The sequence below is a fragment of the Anguilla rostrata genome, chromosome 14, assembly GCF_018555375.3.
Source record: "Anguilla rostrata isolate EN2019 chromosome 14, ASM1855537v3, whole genome shotgun sequence".
Classification (NCBI taxonomy): Eukaryota; Metazoa; Chordata; class Actinopteri; order Anguilliformes; family Anguillidae; genus Anguilla; species Anguilla rostrata.
In genome coordinates, this window is record NC_057946.1 from 18952452 (window position 1) to 18970691 (window position 18240).

Below are 18240 nucleotides of genomic sequence, written 5' to 3' on the forward strand. Positions count from 1 at the left end.
GTACTGCTGCCACCCACTGGATGCTATGTGCATAATTTTTAAAGCAGAAAATGAACTCTTGAACCCTGCACTGAATTTCTCAACAGAAAGGATATTAAAATGGATGTGTTTATTATAAGAGGATTTTTATTTGTCTAATGTCTGCACAGGGGATTTATGAGCTAATATATTGAGTAGAGGAGTGTAACTACTTTAAATTCTGCCTCGGGTCAGAAGTGCACATGGTGCTGGACTCTAGCTCCACAATGACATATCTGCATATCTACACACTGCAGACATCTGGAACAAGACCGGACCGGTGAAGTTGATTGAGTGGTCCCCTGACTACAGCGTAGTCATGGTGACATGGGAGTGTGGGGGCCTCTCTTTGTGGAGTGTGTTCGGAGCTCACCTCATCTGCACGCTCGGAGAGGACTTCGCGTGAGTCACCCCATACATCACGGGGGGTGGGGGGGTTGGGGGGGTTTTTATTCACTTCAGGATGCTCCTGCTTTAATACTGCTCATAAATATGCCATCTCCTGTCTTGCAGTCCTTTTCATGTTTTATGTTCCCATAATCCTTTGCGCCATGTTTAACACTGGCCTGGATTCTCCTCTGCCTTTGTGTGGGAGCTGGGCTGGTTGGGCCTGCATTACCTCCAGGTGTACTTTACTCTGGGCGGTGCTTCAAGAAAGCTCTGGGCATTATCTCATATTGTGGCATAGTAAATGTTGCTAAAAGAGAGGGTAATATATAATAATACAGTTAAAGAACGAAAATGTGTTCTATAGTTGCTGCTCGTGTCCCATTGTGAGAAATGAAACATCACAAACTGCTTGAATGCAGAGCTCCTGAAGATCCGGCTCCATTCGTATGGCTGGAAGTGCCTGTTCAAACAGCTGCTGGGAGAATACAGGATCTGCAGTATTTGCAAATGGAGCACGGCGCTGTAGCCATATTGGATTTGAAGCCAAGCAGCAGTGCTGTGTATGCTGTGGCACTTAGAGAAGGCTCACTCCTTACAGCACGTATGCATGTGCTGCTGCCTGTGCTGCCATCTCATTGGCTGAAGCAGCAGGGCCATGAGGAGCTGTTTGAGGCCGTACGGGGTCAGGCATGCTTTCAGTAGTTCAACAGAAATGTGAATGTCTGTTTTGAACAGCTTTCCAGTGACAGCATTGGCCAGGTGCACTGGAATGGGAGCAGAAGGAACGCTGAATCATAATTAGGAGCTGCTTGCATATTAGACTGGTCGGAATGCTTTACGTATGAAATGAATTGACTTAAGGACACTGCAGACTGGAGCTTAAGAAATGTGGCCTGGCTCTCCGTTCTCATCTCCAGGTATCGATCAGATGGTACGAAGAAGGAGCCCATAAAGATCAGCTCTATGGTGAGTCATCTTTCAGTTTTTTTATGTTTGGAGCGTGCTTTAGATGAGCTCTCATCAGTTTCGCCCGAAACATAAAAGTTCAATTCCAGTTCATATGTGTGAAGTCGGTTATAGCGGTGAGGTGATTTATAGCCTGTTGTATAGCGACACCAGTGTCCCCCAGGCGCTGGTTTACTGTAAGTGTGGTTTTCTTCTGCGCCGCGGTGGGGAAGTGGAGGGTTTTTCTATGTTTAGTTTACATTCGTTCGCTGCTTGTCAGCAAATATAGTCAGTGTAGCTGAGCTTGTTGAATTTGTCATTTCAGTCGTTTGAGGCCGCATTTAAACCTGTTTTTTAATGGTTGGTAGCAGTTCACACGTAGCTCTCTGCTGCATACTGTCATTGAATTGGAGCCTCTTACCAGGCTCGCAGTAAAGCTGATTCTGCAAGAATGCGTTTGACAGCAGATCTGCTGTGAGCCCCACTGTGACTCCATGACTTGCATGATGAGCAGCCTGATAGAGCATTGTGTCAGGGTGATTTGGGGGAAGTGGCAGGGGAATATGGATTCCCTTACAGAAGAGTGCTGTAACCCCCCCACTGCTGCTTCTCCTCACAGAGCTGGGGGGCCGAGGGGTACCACCTGTGGGCCATCACCTGCAGTGAAGGGGGCCGGGGGGATGAGGGGGGGGGCGGGGGTCCCCCTCCCCTCCAGCAGGCCGGGATCCTGCAGTTCCAGTTCATCAAGAGCGCCTTAACGGTCAACCCCTGCACGGTGTGTGTGCTGTGTGTGTGCTGTGTGTGCGCTGTGTGTGCGCTGTGTGTGCGCTGTGTGTGCGCTGTGTGTGCTGTGTGTGCTGTGTGGCCTGTGTGTGCTGTGTGTGCACTGTGTGCGCTGTGTGTGCGCTGTGTGCGCTGTGTTGGGCGGTGTGTGCACTGTGTGTGCACTGTGCGCTGTGTGCACTGTGTGCACTGTGTGTGCGCTGTGTGCGCTGTGTGCACTGTGTGCACTGTGTGCACTGTGTGCTGTGTGTGCTGTGTGGGCTGTATGTGCACTGTGTGTGCGCTGTGTGCACTGTGCGCTGTGTGTGCTGTGTGTGGTGCTGTGTGCGCTGTGTGCGCGCTGTGCCTGTGTGCTGTGTGTGCTGTGTGGGCTGTATGTGCACTGTGTGTGCGCTGTGTGCACTGTGTGTGCACTGTGTGTGCACTGTGTGTGCGCTGTGTGCACTGTGCGCTGTGTGCACTGTGCGCTGTGTGTGCACTGTGTGTGCACTGTGTGTGCGCTGTGTGTGCTGTGTGTGCTGTGTGCACTGTGTGCTGTGTGCTGTGTGTGCACTGTGTGTGCGCTGTGTGTGCTGTGTGCACTGTGTGCCTGTCACATTGTGCAATTGGGACACGTGTTACTGTCATCGGTGATTACTGCTGTGGATGTATTGGCCAACTGCAGAAGCGGCTGCACTCGTCTGTGACAGGCTGTATGAGCCCTGCTGAAGCAGTAGCCTGAGTGTCAGCTCTATGTGCACTGTCCTTTCACTTCGTGTGTTTTGCAGTCTGTGCTTGAGCACTTCAAGATTGCATTGCCCGCAGCTCTTTCAAAATCTGTATGCACTACATCTGTTGCGCTTGTGTGTGTCTGCCACTGTGTGCACTGTGGCCTGGTGTGCTGTCGTGGTGCTGTGTGGAAGCTGCAGTGTGCCTGGTGTGGCGCTGTGTGCACTGTGTGCACTGTGTGCACTGTGTGCTGTGTGCTGTGTGCTGTGTATGCACTGTGCGCTGTGTGCTGTGTGTGCACTGTGTGTGCTGTGTGTGCACTGTGTGCTGTGTGTGCTGTATGTGCACTGTCACAATCTTTGCAATTGGGAAGCAAACCGTTATACTGTCATTCAGAAGCTGATTTCACTGCATGTAAAATGGATGTAAAAATATGGACCAAGCTGCAGAAAGCAGCATAGCCCACCACTCGTCCTGTGACACGGCCGTATTTGGAGCCCTGCATGAAAAGCAGTACCTGAGACACTTTCAGACATCTCCATGTGGCTGCTCCTTTAATCTTTGTAGTGTTTATCAGTCTGTGCTCTGAGCTACTTCCAACGACTTTGCATTGCCCTGCAGATCTCTATTCAAAACTCTGTATCCTACTCACATCTGCTCTGCAGTTTGAATGAATGTGTCCATAGCACCAGGCAGTGTGTACGTTAGCCGGATGTGCCAGCGATGGTTTAGTGGCTCTGGCTGTGGCCAGCGTGTGTAAAGCCGCCCCTCTGTCTTTCGCTGGTGTTCTCAGAGCAACCAGGAGCAGGTGCTCCTGATTGGGGAGGACCGCCTGTACCTGACGTGTGGCGACCCGACCCAAGCCCACGCCCCCCCGGAGCAGCACGTGTCCCGGGACAGCAGCCCCCTTTACCCCCCGTCCCCCCCCACCTCCACCGCCTCTCAGGGATTAAGCACTTTACTCGGACACAGGCACTGGCACGTTGTCCAGGTACGTGCTGCTCCTGCTGCAGAGCGCTGGGAAGCGCGATAGGTGCACCGCATGGCCGTTAGCAGTGTGCGTTCTCTATGGCTCTGCTACACAGTGTTCCGGCAGGTTCTCCCAGTGTACTCTGAGAGGACTGTGCTTTTCCATTCATTCACTATGTACAGAAGCAAAAGTGTATCTGCTTGGAACATGCTCAATTTCTGCATAATGAAAATAGTGTTTTAAAATCTAGTTTTAAAAGAAACCAAATGAATTTGGTCTTGCGCATTTTAAAAATGCATCTATTTTTTGTCCTTGGCTGCATCCATGATATTTGGCTGCTGCTTTCTGTTATTTATTTAAATTGTGTGATTTCTAGTGTAGTTATATTATAACATATAAAAATATATTGTGCACAAATGATAAATAAGACATGCTTATGGGATTACAATAATAACTGAAAATTGAGCTTTGAATCAGATAGTAGATATACTTGTGAATTTAAATAAAGTTGTGTGAATAAAGTTAGCTATTTAATAAACTTGACTCTGAATAGTGTCACTGTTTCCTCCTCCAGATTCACAGCACATATCTTGAGAGCAACTGGCCTATACGGGTGAGTGTGTGTGAGTGTGTGTGAGTGTGTGTGAGTGTGTGTGAGTGTGTGTGAGTGTGTGTGAGTGTGTGTGAGTGTGTGTGAGTGTGCGTGTGTGTGTGTGTGTGTGTGTGTGTGTGTGTGAGGCTGTCCACTGGCATTGAGCAGGAGGTTTTCTATCTCTGTCCCTGTCCAGGCCTTGCTTTTGTGCTGTAACTGTTTTTTTTTTACAGTACCTCACTGTATTTGCAATCCCTGAATTCTAATTTGTATAATTGTTCTTAATCAGACATTATAAATAAAAGATGACTTGCCCTCTCGAGGCTACATTTTGACAGAAATGGCTGTATGTGCCATGAAGGGAATATTTTAGAAGAAAATAAAAAAACAATTGAACATGGTGTGCCGCTGGGCTGGGTTTAGAAACCCCTGGACCTGGCATGAAGAGCTGAAAGGTGCATTACATCACAGTGCTGTGCACAGACTGTAGTGGCATACATTTGGCAGGTGTGTTTGGGGGTGTTTTAAAGGACAGCAGCTAGGTGCTCAGACTGATATACAGTAGAGCAGGTGTGTTTTAAAGGTGTCTGTTTGATCCCCTGCAGTATGCAGCCATAGACACACAGGGCCAGTGCATGGCGGTGGCCGGGAGGCGGGGCTTCGCGCACTACTCCTCCTTTACCAGGAAGTGGAAGCTTTTTGGGAACATCACACAGGTGACTTTTGTCTTTCCTTTTTTTTCAAAAATCGTGTAGATACTTTGTGATAGTATGCAGTATTCCCTGTGAGAGAAGTGTTGAACACAGTACCATAGAGTGACGATATTTCTGAAGTCAGGTGATCAGGTGAAGCTGATGCGTTCTCCGTTGCATCACAGGAGCAGAACATGACGGTGACTGGAGGACTAGCATGGTGGAACGACTACGTTATAGTTGCCTGTTACAATTTTATAGACCAGCAAGAGGAGGTAAGACAGTGCATGATTACATCATGTGTGCTCGTGCTTCATTTTTAGATTTCATGGATTTCTGTTCAGTTAATAATGTTATTATTTTTATGGCATTATTGTGTTCCATCAATAAGTGTTTTATTGATGGAACACTGATTTTTTTCTTCAGTGCTACAAGTTCACAGCAGATTACAAATCACAGCAGGCACCGACAAACACAGACAGACACACAGACACACACACACACGGACACAGACAAACAGGCACACGCACAGTCCTGGTTTTTTAAAGGACTAAACAGGCAGTGCAGAACAGGCGAAGTAATGTGTGCACCCCGTTCCCCAGCTGAGGCTGTACCTGCGGTCATCAAACCTGGACAACGCCTTTGCCAACGTCACCAAACTGCACTCAGACACTCTGCTGATCAACGTGTTCCGCAACATGGTGATCCTCTTCAGGGCCGACTGCTCCATCTGCCTGTACAACGTGGAGCGGAAGCAGGACAGGTGAGCCGGCTGGGGGGGGAGGGAACAGCTGCCCCCGCGGGCCTGTGGGTAATGAGCTGAGAACACTGGACGCTGCCGTACGCTTTTGGGACCGTATCTGAACGGCAGTGCTGGGTTTTATTCCTTCAGAGTGTATGAAGACTCTGATGATGATATTGGAGCTGTTATCTAGTTTTCTGAAACTGTACAGTGCCTTTCTCCATATTCATTCGATGAGAAATAGTGCACTTATGTGGTCTGAGCTTTGAGGAGAACAGCGTCTAAAGAGGCAGTGATAATATAAAGTAATGGATGTGGTGATAAACAGTGGCAATAAGTGCTGTTCTGCAGAGTGGATGCTTTGTCGAATGCTGGCTGGAGAAATGAATGCTTGTGTTCCTCCTCTCCTCTCCAGCCCAAACTCTTCAGTTGTCAGTATTGAGCTGCTGCAGGAAGTGTCCATGTCCCGCTACATCCCCCACCCCGCCCTGGTGGTGTCTGTCACTCTCACCTCCGTGCGCACAGAGACCGGCATCACTCTGAAAGCCCCACAGCAGGTATTTACACTCTCACACAGACACACACACACACACACACTCTCACACACACTCTCACCTCCGTGCGCACAGAGACCAGCATCACTCTGAAAGCCCCACAGCAGGTACTTACACTCTCACACAGACACACACACACACTCTCAGCTCTGTGCGCACAGAGACTGGCGTCACTGAAAGCCCCACAGCAGGTATTTACACTCTCACACACACACTCACACACACACACACTCTCACACAGACACACACACTCTCACACGCATGCTCGTGCGCAAGCACACACACGCTCACACTGACACACACATTCTCACACGCATGCTCGTGCGCACGCACACACACTCTCACACAGACACACACACTCTCAGCTCTGTGCGCACAGAGACTGGCATCACTCTGAAAGCCCTGCAGCAGGTATTTACACAAGCCTGAGTACATTCAGTCACACACCTACACATGTAGGCTCTCACACACACGCCTACGCATGCACACGCACACACTCGCAGGCTCTCACACACACGCCTACGCATGTACACACACACACTCGCAGGCTCTCACACGCACACACACTCACATGCACACATGCATACGCTCACACACACGTTCGTGCACACGCAAACACACACACACGCGGCCTTGGTAGTGAAGATAGACGTAAGCTGGAATACAGTAACCCAGGTGCCCTCTGGTTGGTGGAGGCTGCAGTCAGTAATGTGGTGTCCCACCCCCAGGCCTGCGTGGCAGAGAGCATCATGCTGAACCTGGCCGGCCAGCTCATCATGCTGCAGAGGGACCGCTCTGGCCCCCAGGTGCGTGAGAAGGAGGCTCCGCCCAATCAGAAGAAACTGGTGAGCACTTGGCACCGCCTCTTCACTGCTTGCTTTGCGTCAGCTGCGGTCGTTGCGCCCGTCTTTCTGATTTAGTGTTGCTATGGGAACCATTACACACACTCATGCCTGAGGCACAGATTTGACATGAAACCTCTCCCTTCAGCTTTGTTCCCTCCCCTTAGTCCCAGGCTTGGTGCGACACACCTTTGCAGACTTGTTTTGGCGTTTATGGTAGGCAGCCAGGTGCATTTTAATGCTGTGATGTCATAGATGCGGATTAGCACACTCAAATCGCTCTGCGTCTGAGCACTAAAGACTGGCCTTCTGAGGCTGCTCCCCCAGTGTGGCTGCTAGTGTCTGCTCCCCCAGTGTGGCTGCTAGTGTCTGCTCCCCCAGTGTGTCTGCTAGTGTCTGCTCCCCCAGTGTGTCTGCTAGTGTCTGCTCCCCCAGTGTGGCTGCTAGTGTCTGCTCCCCCAGTGTGGCTGCTCCCCCAGTGTGGCTGCTAGTGTCTGCTCCCCCAGTGTGTCTGCTCCTCCAGTGTGGCTGCTAGTGTCTGCTCCCCCAGTGTGGCTGCTCCCCCAGTGTGGCTGCTCCCCCAGTGTGGCTGCTAGTGTCTGCTCCCCCAGTGTGGCTGCTCTCCCAGTGTGGCTGCTAGTGTCATTCTTTATACAGGCGTTCTGAAGGTTATCTTTTTGTCATTTCTGGAGCGGTGGCTTTAATGTCCACCACAGAGAGTAACGGAGTGATGCTCTTCCTGCCCTCAGCTGCCCTTCTGCCCCCCGGTGGTGCTGGCGCAGTGCGTGGAGAACGTGTGGACCACGTGCCGCAGCAACCGCAAGAAGCGCCACCTGCTGGAGGCCCTGTGGCTGGCGTGCGGCGAGGCGGGCATGAAGGTGTGGCTGCCGCTGTTCCCGCGCGACCACCGCAAGCCGCACTCCTTCCTGTCGCGCCGTATCATGCTGCCCTTCCACATCAACATCTACCCGCTGGCCGTGCTGTTCGAAGACGCCCTGGTGCTGGGCGCCACCAACGAGACGGTGCTGTACGACGGGCTGCAGGGCCCGCGCGAGCCACTGGAGGCGCACTTCCCCTTCTGCACCGTGGAGCGCACCTCGCAGATCTACCTCCACCACCTCCTGCGCCAGCTGCTGGTGCGCAACCTGGGCGAGCAGGCGCTGCTCCTGGCGCAGTCCTGCGCCGGCCTGCCCTACTTCCCCCACGTGCTGGAGCTGATGGTGCACGTGGTGCTGGAGGAGGAGGCCACCTCCCGGGAGCCCATCCCCGACCCGCTGCTGCCCACCGTGGCCAAGTTCATCACCGAGTTCCCCCTCTTCCTCCAGACCATCGTGCACTGCGCCCGCAAGACCGAGTACGCGCTCTGGAACTACCTGTTCGCCGCCGTGGGCAACCCCAAGGACCTGTTTGAGGAGTGCCTGATGGCCCAGGACCTGGACACGGCCGCCTCCTATCTCATCATCCTGCAGGTGCGTTCGGCCAATCGGACCTTCACTGCAGTTTAACAGAGATGCTCACAACTGCTGGACTGTGAAGCGAGGATGGTCACATCTTTCATTGGAAATCCTTTTTTCAGGAACTTTAATAGTTCCCAGAATCCTGTCTGCTTCATGACAGTCTGTCTTATAAAGCTCTTTATATGCTGCAGCATATTTGTTTCTAAATATACCTTCCAATATTTAAGTGCTTATGATAAACCGCATTACTGGTAACAAGTTATTCCCGAGCAATTTGACGTGCTAAATTCAGCATTCAGTTTAATTATTTATGAGCAGTTTAACTCACTCCGCATTCATCTATACCCTTGTGCATGTTTTTCTGCCGTCCACTCTAATAATATGGAGGCCCTTTGCACATACCGTACCATCAGTATTCCAGTGTGCCTCCTCTTTATGGCCAGAGTGCTGATACTGGGCCCAGTGTTAAACCAAAATCACGGCGGTTCACATTTTTTAATTCTCCAAGAGGTGGCGCTAAAGAGTCATTCTCCCCCAGGACACCCATAAAGAAAAGATACAATCAGCAGAACACAATTCCGTGATTGTAATACACTAAACACTATTAAAACATTCAGTATTTTTACATGTTTACTCAGCAGAAATGAAATAACGTTTTAGGTTGTCCTAACTGGTGGACTGTGGCTGATATGGCTGTGTTTAAATCCCAGAACATGGAGGTCCCGGCTGTTAGCCGACAGCACGCCACACTGCTCTTCAACACTGCCCTGGAGCAGGGGAAGTGGGATCTGTGTCGTCACATGATCAGGTTTCTAAAGGCCATAGGCTCAGGAGAGTCAGAGACACCACCCCTTACACCAACTACTCAGGTACTTTACCACTGAGCTGTGCTTTTCATGCCATTCCTGGGTTTTCAGTGAACTGAATTAAATAACTTCTAAAATGAGGGAACGGACATGTGTCTCAGCCAGATTGCCATAGGCATGAAAAAATAATTCACAGTGATGTTGGATAGACATAGATTGTATAGGGTTGCCAAGGAGTTTTTCTTTCTAATATTAGACATAATATCAGAAAATTACTAATCAAAGGCTAGGAAATTTTTACCTTTTCTTTAAGTGGAAAAACTTAAAACTCATTATGTAGTTTTTATTGGACCTTTTCCAAGATGCTTCTTTCGCTTGTTTTTCATCAGTAGTTTATAGGTTGTTTGTGATTTGTGAGTAGAGAGAGGCCAGAGCTGAGGTTTGTCTCTCTTGGACTCAGGAACCGAGCTCGACGGGGGGTTTCGAGTTCTTCCGGCACCGTAGCATCAGTCTGTCCCAGTCGGCAGACAGTCTGATCCCCGGGAAGTTCAACCTGCAGAAGACCCTGAGCATGCCTACCGGCCCCTCTGCAAAGAGGTATGAGGAGGAGAGAGCAGGCCCATCCTGCACTTAGCACCCTCAGCTGCTCCAAGCCACATACGGAACTTATATAAGCAAATATGAAGAGACCCAAATACTGCCTTATGCCTGAGGCTGGAAGGTTTTTCAGTGCTCCAATCTTCTAACTTGAGATTCACTACCTCTGTGGTCCAGCGACTGAAGTGACATTGTATTACACAACAACACAGTGACATTGAATTACACAACATTCAGTGTCACGATGAAGAAATCCCATTCATACTCCGTGAGTGGGATTTGTACATAGTTCACAGAGTGACATTAGATGTTGTGTAATTCAATGTCGTTGTGTCGTGCCTTTTATCTAGTTGTGTAATGTGAGGCACATCAGCCACTGCACAGTAGAATGTCACTGAGGGAAACGCTGGGCATTTTGTCCTGCTTTCCTCAGTAATGGCTCCTCTAAATGAAAGGTGGTGACAATAAGGCTGCTGTTGTCTTCTGAGGCCCGTCTGTGGTGCTGAGACTGTGTTCCGAGCCCTGTGTTCTGAGCCCCCTCTCTGTGCCCTGCAGCTCTGACAGGTGGAGCAGGGACAGCGACTGCGCGGAGAACATGTACATCGACATGATGCTGTGGCGCCACGCCCGCCGCCTGCTGGAGGAGGTGCGGCTCAAGGACCTGGGCTGCTTCTCCGCCCAGCTGGGCTTCGAGCTGATTGGCTGGCTGTGCAAGGAGCGCACGCGTGCAGCTCGCGTCGACAACTTCGTCTCCGCCCTCAAGAGGCTGCACCAGGACTTCCTGTGGCCGTTCCCCGTCATCCCCGCGTGCTCCATGCAGATCAGCTCCCCCTATAAGAACGGGCGTTACCGTGCAGGTGAGGAGATCGTCAGCCTAATAGTGAAGAATTATAAACCATTTACAATTAACAGTTACCACTCAACTGGTTTTTATTAGTACTCGAATAACACTGACAAAGTAGCTATTCAGGCAGTACTCCACAGAATATTATCATCTTCACAAATACTAGGCGCAAGTACACATGCAGATATGAAGTCCCTTAGCTTTATGTAGCTTTCAGAGAGAGGACTTCACACAACAGGTAAGTGCGTGAGCAGTGTATGCTCTACATCCAGCCGAATGATTATCTAATCTGCTGTGCTGTCTGAGTGGCCGTGGTTGATATGGAATGCTAGTACAGCGTGTTGCATTGTGACTGGGACCTGTGTGGCTGGTTCGTCCCCCCACCCCGGTGTAATGGCGTTCTCTGTGTTCTCAGTGCTGGGTACACGGCTGCTGAAGTCCCAGTCTGCAGACAGCCTCCTGAACAGCGACATGGACACCGCGCCCCCCCACGGCCCCCCCAACAGCCACAGCTGGCTGGACGGCCTGGGGGTGGAGCAGAAGGAGATGGACATGGCCTCCTCTGACGAGCCACAGCCTCAGGAGGCATTCCTTTCACCCCTCATCAACAAGGGTTTGTCTGCACCCTCAATCAATCAATCGATCAGTTATTGTGCTCTTTTACAAACATAAAGAGGAAATAAATTTATAAAATTAAAGACTTTTCCAGTAATTAAAAGATTTTTATAGTGTTATTTAATCAATTTTTCCTTAAACGTATTCACATAATGGAGGTTTGGATCATTATCTTTTCCGTGGCCATTTGTCTATACTTTATTAGTAGCCCATTGATTCACCTCAGTCTTTAAGTTGGCCAGTTAAAACTTCTTTTAATCCTCTTTATGTAATCATTTTCAACTTGGGACAATGTGACTATTGGACTTCTTCATGACCTGCATAGCTATTTCTGACGTAATCACGCTTAAGAGGCTAAATAATCCCTCTGAATGTAAAAGAAGCACCTAATTAAGAAAAATGAACAGCTTGTTATAATTCAGGGATTGCAATTGTGGTTGAACCAGCAGTCACAGGGAGGCCCCAGGAGTTTGAGAACTCCTGATTGCAGTTTACAGCCAATTGTTCATCCTCCTCTGTAGCAGGAGCTCCAGTGAGGAGCGGCGTCACTTCCCTCCCAGAATCCCATTCTGTCGCAGCATCTGTTAATTAACTGTGACATTTATAACCAGGGATCACAAGCTTAATGTAACAGGATATGGCCCATGTGTCCATGTGTGTGCTCTGTATCCTGAGCATACTGCTGAAAGCATTTAGGACTCCGTGGTTGCAATTGGGTGGATTGGAGTGGATTCCTGGTGTTGGTGAATTAGTCCTGTTTGAAAATGGGGCCTGTTTAGTGTTTAGAGAGTTTATCTTCTTACAGCTTTGCTTATGTAAGCCTCAGGGTCTCTTGGTTTACATGCAGTTCTGTCAGAGCCCTGTTATGTAGAGAGTTCTGCTGGAGCTCTTGAGTAATTGGTTGTGGTGTGCCTCTCTCTTCCTCTCTCCTCCTCCTCCTCTCACTCCAGTGGACGAGTGCAGCATCGGTTCAGCCACAGACCTGACTGAGACCAGCTCCATGGTGGACGGGGACTGGACCATGGTGGACGAGAACTTCTCCACCCTGAGCCTGACGCAGTCGGAGCTGGAGCACATCTCCATGGAGCTGGCCAACAAGGGCCCACACAAGTCTCAGGTGCAGCTTAGGTAAGATGGCCGCCACTGCCGATGTCATCTCTGTGGGAAAAGAGGGTTTACCCCAGTGTGAGGATGGCTAGAAATTAACGGCTAGTATGGAGTCCTGAGGGAAGAGGACCAGGGAAAGAGGCCCGTATAATATATATGATCTTATGTAGGGCAGTGTTGTACCAGTTGCTAACTCTGACTGTGTGTTGGTCTCAGGTACCTGTTGCACATCTTCATGGAGGCGGGCTGCTTGGAATGGTGTGTGGTCGTCGGCCTCATCCTCAGAGACACAAACATCATCAAGCAGGTGGTCAGTTTCCTGGACTGCCCAGAGGTCGCGCCCGACACTGTGCAGAACGTGCGCAACGGCCTGCTGGCCATAGACGCCTGGGCCTCGTCTGACTGGTGTGTGCACTCCCTGCGCCTGTGTAATACGCTACAATACACTACAATTATGCTACGCTGCAGTATGCTAAATTACAATATGCTACGTTACACTACATTTCACACACACATATACTCTACTGCATACACGCAGAAACATGCATGTACGCACGCTTTTTAAACTTCATGTGAACTAATGTCAGGTGTCGGTGTGCTTGATGAGTGAGTTGTGCTGAGGATGGAATTATCTTTGAGTGGACCCTGACTCACCTTTGATGTGATAACCCCCCCCCCCCACCCCCACAGCCTGGGCTACAAGCCCTTCCTCAGCCTGCTGCGCCCGCAGCTTCAGAAGCTGGCGGAGACGGTGGCCGAGCAGGTGCAGCCCGAGTCCTTCCAGCCCTCCAGCGCCTCCAAGCTGACGGAGGCCAGCAGCCCCCGGGCGGAGGAGAGCCGGGGCCCCGCCTCCCTGGGGGCCAGCCTGCCCCCCGAGGCCTCCACGGGGTCTGCACGCCCCATGGAGGACTGCCCCGCAGAGGAGCAGGAGGAGCACAATGAGGAGGAGGGGGCGTACGACTGCACCCTGTCCTGACCTCACTGCACAGGGGGGCCGGGGAGCTCCCACCCAACCGCAGGACAGGGACAGGAGTGAAGGTGGAAAGGACTCGCGAGCCCCCTGGTGGTCACTGAAGCTCATTTCAGCTTGTATTTCATTTGTGTTCCTTCAGTTGCTTTTATTTTACCGCTTTAAGCATTACCATGTTGGAATGTGTGTGTGTGTGGATGTGTGCATGTGTGCGAGCAAGCGTTTGTGTGTAAGTGTGTTTTGTGTCTATGAAATTGAGTGTGATATGTTGAGCTTCTTGAGGACAGAAAGGAGTGATACTCCAGCCTTGTTTGCTTAACACCTAAAATATTGACTCGTTAAAAAGCTAAGAGGGTTCTAGGAAGTGTCTGGAGCACATGATGTATGCTTTTGAGCACTCTGTGGACATACTGTCAGTATTACCTTGAAACCCACCTTGTAGGCCCTTATGAATTGGAGGTAATGGACAGAAGTGTAATAGTTCAAACAGAGCGTAGGGTAACGCCCAAATGGTATACACGCCTCTATTTATTCTTCAGTGAGAAATACACTCAAATGGCTGCTTTAAAGCTACGTAGAAGTGTTACCTTCTCTTTAACCTCCACTCAGTTCTTGCCATTCTCTTTACGGCCCCATGTGGGATGGTAAGCTCGATGTGTGTTTTCTGTTTTATTTGCTTGTGCTGTTGGTTCTGCTGTGTGATGGCACTCCCATAATCCCGTCTGAACGTAGGAGTCCATATGGGATGATCAGAAGCATTTTTTTTTTACCCTTATAGGATTCATTTCATTTCCTGGGATTCCATTCGACTGAACTTTGTGTATTTTTTGATCATGTATACAAAGACATTATGTGTAATTGGGTAAAACTGATGTGCAAAAAAATAGTTTTGGAGTTCAGCCAGGGCACAGAAATCCAACTGCACCCAAAACTGTTGTCCCCGAGCTGTAAGGTAGATGAAAAACCAATAAATATGTAAGCTCTGTCTTGCATATTTACTAAGATATGCTCTGGTGTGTCATGAGGGGGGAGTGGGGTTACACTTGTTTTCATATTCATATTATACAGGTTTATTTTAGGAGATCAAGCTGATATAGCTGTGATAACCTGACTATTGATTTAGTCAGGCTATCACAGGTGCAGCTATAGTAACATTACTTGATAGATTTACTCAGTCTGATTAATATTAATCAGATTATTTATTTGAAAATCTCTTAAAAAGTTACATAAAATCTGCTCAAGGGGAATTTGGTATGTTCTAATCCTCAGGATATTTGTTGTGAAATGTACTGCATGCATCAAAAATGCGTCTGAGGAAAACACTTATAGTGATGATGTCATTGGGATAAAAGTCCTTCTTATTTAAGTGAATGGAGGTGTCTTGAATGGGTGATTACTGTATTGTGGTGACAGATCTGTTGTGATCTCAACATTTTCTGAAGTCACAGTCCCAAATTGGAAGACCTAACTGAAGGATTAGTTTGGAGTTCCATCAGAATTGCAGTCTACATGTTCTTTTTGGGTGGCTAAAGTACAGTAGAAATGAGGTAAATCTTAAAGTGAAGAATTCCCCCAGCAAGCACACAGCGTAGGGTGTGTTAAACTTAGGGTGGGCCAGGCATGGCAGGTCCGAGTCTAGGCTGTGTCATTAGTTGACTGTGATGAGTCCCTAGCCGAAGCCACAGTCTTTCTTAGGCTCTGGCCTGTAGAGAGAGATGTTTAGCGAATCCGCATTGGGGAGAAAATTGACACAGAATCGTATTTGCTGTTTATTTGTAACCTTATAGTAAACCATAAACAAAAATACACTTTCCCTCCAGTTCATAAAATATCGTTCTTCATAATGTTTTTGGCAGTTTTAATGGACCGAAAGTTCACTTACTCAGTACCCTTGTGCAGAGTGCAGACACATAAATCATGATTTGATTGATTCGAGTAATTCAAAGTATTTAGTCTGTTATGCAGAATGAATAGGAATAAGATGGGTGTAGATCTCCAAGACGGCTCAGCAATCCTTGGTATATTTTAACCTTTACCTTCCACTACAGTTTGAGGAAAAATAAAACTGTTTTTTATTCTTTTGGTTTGGTCAATTTCTACCCCAAATTATTCATGTTGATCCAGTGGCAAAGGTAAACATTTTTATATAGTACCTCTTCGCATGTATGTAGTAAAGATCATTTTCAGGTCCTACAAGCCTCAGAGCTGACACCAATGACCAGCAGGTGGAAATGAGCGCAGAACAGGAAAGAACCCATAGTTTCTCTCAGCGTTAATGTATCGTCTCCAACAGGTGTGGAGACAAAATGGGTAACGTTATACTGTCACTGTATGACACTGCTTGACTGAACTTTGTACAATATTTTGGGAATAGTGGTTTTAAGAGGGTTCATCCCTGTTAGTCTGGAATTTTAATTGGTCTGTATGGTGTCCGTATAATGTTTTATGACAGAGATGGTATCTACTTGAGAGTTAACAGGCTAAAGACAGTGTTAACACTGGTAAAGGTAAACCAGTCATGAAAAGAACTGGCTAACTGTGATGACAACAGGAGCTGGATTTCTGCTTTCATGCTTTCAGTATGCTTTTGACAGTATAAATCAAGTGGTACTGCAGTCTCCTGCATCTACAAGGTTTCGCTTTATTATGTTAATTAACCTGTCCACCTGTACCCAAAGTCAAGTGAACTGGTTGAGATCTTGATTTTGAGGAGTTGTTTCATGTAGAAGTACAATATAGGAGGTATTATTATTATTACCTGGGCCATTGAGGAACATTGTAATAAGGTAAATATACACCTTCATTTCCATATTGACTTATTTATTTTTGTTGTGGCTATACTATCTTGGACTGCATGTGCGTTTCATGGATGTGAATAGTACTCATTCAGGCTTTGTGCCCCTGTATCTGACTTGAAGGTTGTAAAACAGGCTATTAGTTCCAGGTGGGAGACAGGAGGTCGCTTTGAGAAATTAATGAAAATGAGAATCATCGCATTAAAACTGCATTAAAGCCAATATAAAAATAAAATGTATATTTTAATAGTAATCGCAACAGGCTTTGCTTTATGTACAGAGCACATGCTTGAGATATTTACAGATAATTTTAGTGAGGTATGGTAGCTTTTCCCCCCCACCCCTTCATATGTAAATTTGTACCTACAACAGTATTAAAATGACGCTAGGAACATTCATAAAGAAGCAGTTTCATAAACCGAGGCAGAGTTGTTACTACTTTTATACAACGGAGCGGTCTATTTTTATAACCTTACGATTTTTGGGCTTAGTTATTTTAAACCCCTCTCCCCCCAGCTCATAATTTTTTGCCATGCTCATACGGACCAAAATGTTTTTAGCAGCAGCTGAACTCCTTGCTGATTCGGTATCAGCTATTTTTGTATGCTGCAATGTAAATGCTCTTGCTTGTTCGATATCGCTTCAGTGCTTATTGATTTATGTTTTCAAAAAGTTCAATGCAAAGTGTCTGGCAGCAGTCTAGTTTTGGTTCGAACCATGCAGTATACCAAACTGAATGGAAACAGGGTGGCGATGGAAATTGTGTGGTTCATGGTTCTGATTTCTATGGTATCCTTGACAGTCAGCTCTTCTGTGTTCCATCAGGAAATGCTTTTATTTCCTCCACTCCTGTGTTAAACAGTAAAAAAGCTGAGTCATGTCGCAGTGGTTTACCCACCGTATTACTTAACCAAAGAAATGACATGCCACCCTCCAAATGTCAGTTGGAGGTCTGTGTGCAGATGTGTGTGTGATGGTACACTGATACATGGGCCCCAGTAAGAAAACTCGTTCCATATTCACACCAAAACTAGCTCTCACAGGGGGAGCTTTGAGCCACTGTGCAGGTGAACGGAAGGATGGACACGCTACATAGAAAACGACGCAGCTTCATTGACATTAACAAGCCTTTTAAAGCAAAGTCAGTTGATGGACAGACTTTACATACGGAGGTACTAAAAGTGGTAACAGTATATTGTGTACCTTAAGTGTTGGGAGGACTATCTTCCTGTGTACAGTAAAACATTGCCTGGGTCTGACGGCCACTTTCAATGCAGTGTATAGATCCCGTTTCTTGTACAATTACTTTTCTACTTTTTGTTTTCTATTTTATTTCTCCTGTACATAAAGAACAATAAATTATTTTTAAAAACAAATACACATTTTGTGTTGTTTATCAGTAATGGGATTCCAGTTTGAATTTGAGTATTTTGATATTCTTGTAGTTCTGCAGTTGGTTGGTATATTGATGTTCACTTATTCTAATCCCAAGTTAGTTGGATATGTGTGCAGAAGTGTTGACATGTACATTTGAAATATCAGAAAAGTCAAGACATTCACAGTTGTTCAATGTTCAGTTAAACCTATAATTTTTTTTCTGCTATACAAATGGGTCAATGAATGGAAGTTCTTTCTGTTGGTATATGGCAAATCTGACAAATTTGTTTTCTGAAAATGTGTCTCATCTACAGAATGAAGTACAGTTTATGTCCAGTGACACACAGTCCACCTTGTAAGGCATATTTTGCAGAGATATACAGCACTACAAGCCTGTCTTCAGATGCTGTAGCATTTATGGCCAGAGGCCAGACCC

General features: G+C 47.7%; 1 protein-coding gene across 3 annotated transcripts in view; it reads left to right on the top strand.

Moving 5' to 3' along the window:
- ric1 (RIC1 homolog, RAB6A GEF complex partner 1) overlaps positions 1–17803 on the top strand; it is a 66090-nt gene extending 48287 nt beyond the window's left edge. For all 3 annotated transcript variants that reach the window (XM_064308237.1, XM_064308236.1, XM_064308239.1), the window contains 18 exons: positions 276–420; positions 1326–1374; positions 1973–2128; positions 3638–3835; positions 4389–4427; positions 5012–5122; positions 5284–5373; positions 5701–5861; positions 6256–6397; positions 7123–7239; positions 7986–8705; positions 9404–9562; positions 9960–10096; positions 10652–10953; positions 11356–11553; positions 12506–12683; positions 12879–13067; positions 13353–17803. In XM_064308237.1, coding sequence (XP_064164307.1) covers positions 276–420; positions 1326–1374; positions 1973–2128; positions 3638–3835; positions 4389–4427; positions 5012–5122; positions 5284–5373; positions 5701–5861; positions 6256–6397; positions 7123–7239; positions 7986–8705; positions 9404–9562; positions 9960–10096; positions 10652–10953; positions 11356–11553; positions 12506–12683; positions 12879–13067; positions 13353–13638 — 3377 coding nt within the window. In that variant the 3' untranslated portion in view covers positions 13639–17803. The remainder of the gene's footprint in view (positions 1–275; positions 421–1325; positions 1375–1972; positions 2129–3637; positions 3836–4388; positions 4428–5011; positions 5123–5283; positions 5374–5700; positions 5862–6255; positions 6398–7122; positions 7240–7985; positions 8706–9403; positions 9563–9959; positions 10097–10651; positions 10954–11355; positions 11554–12505; positions 12684–12878; positions 13068–13352) is intronic.
- Positions 17804–18240: the final 437 nt, after the last annotated feature.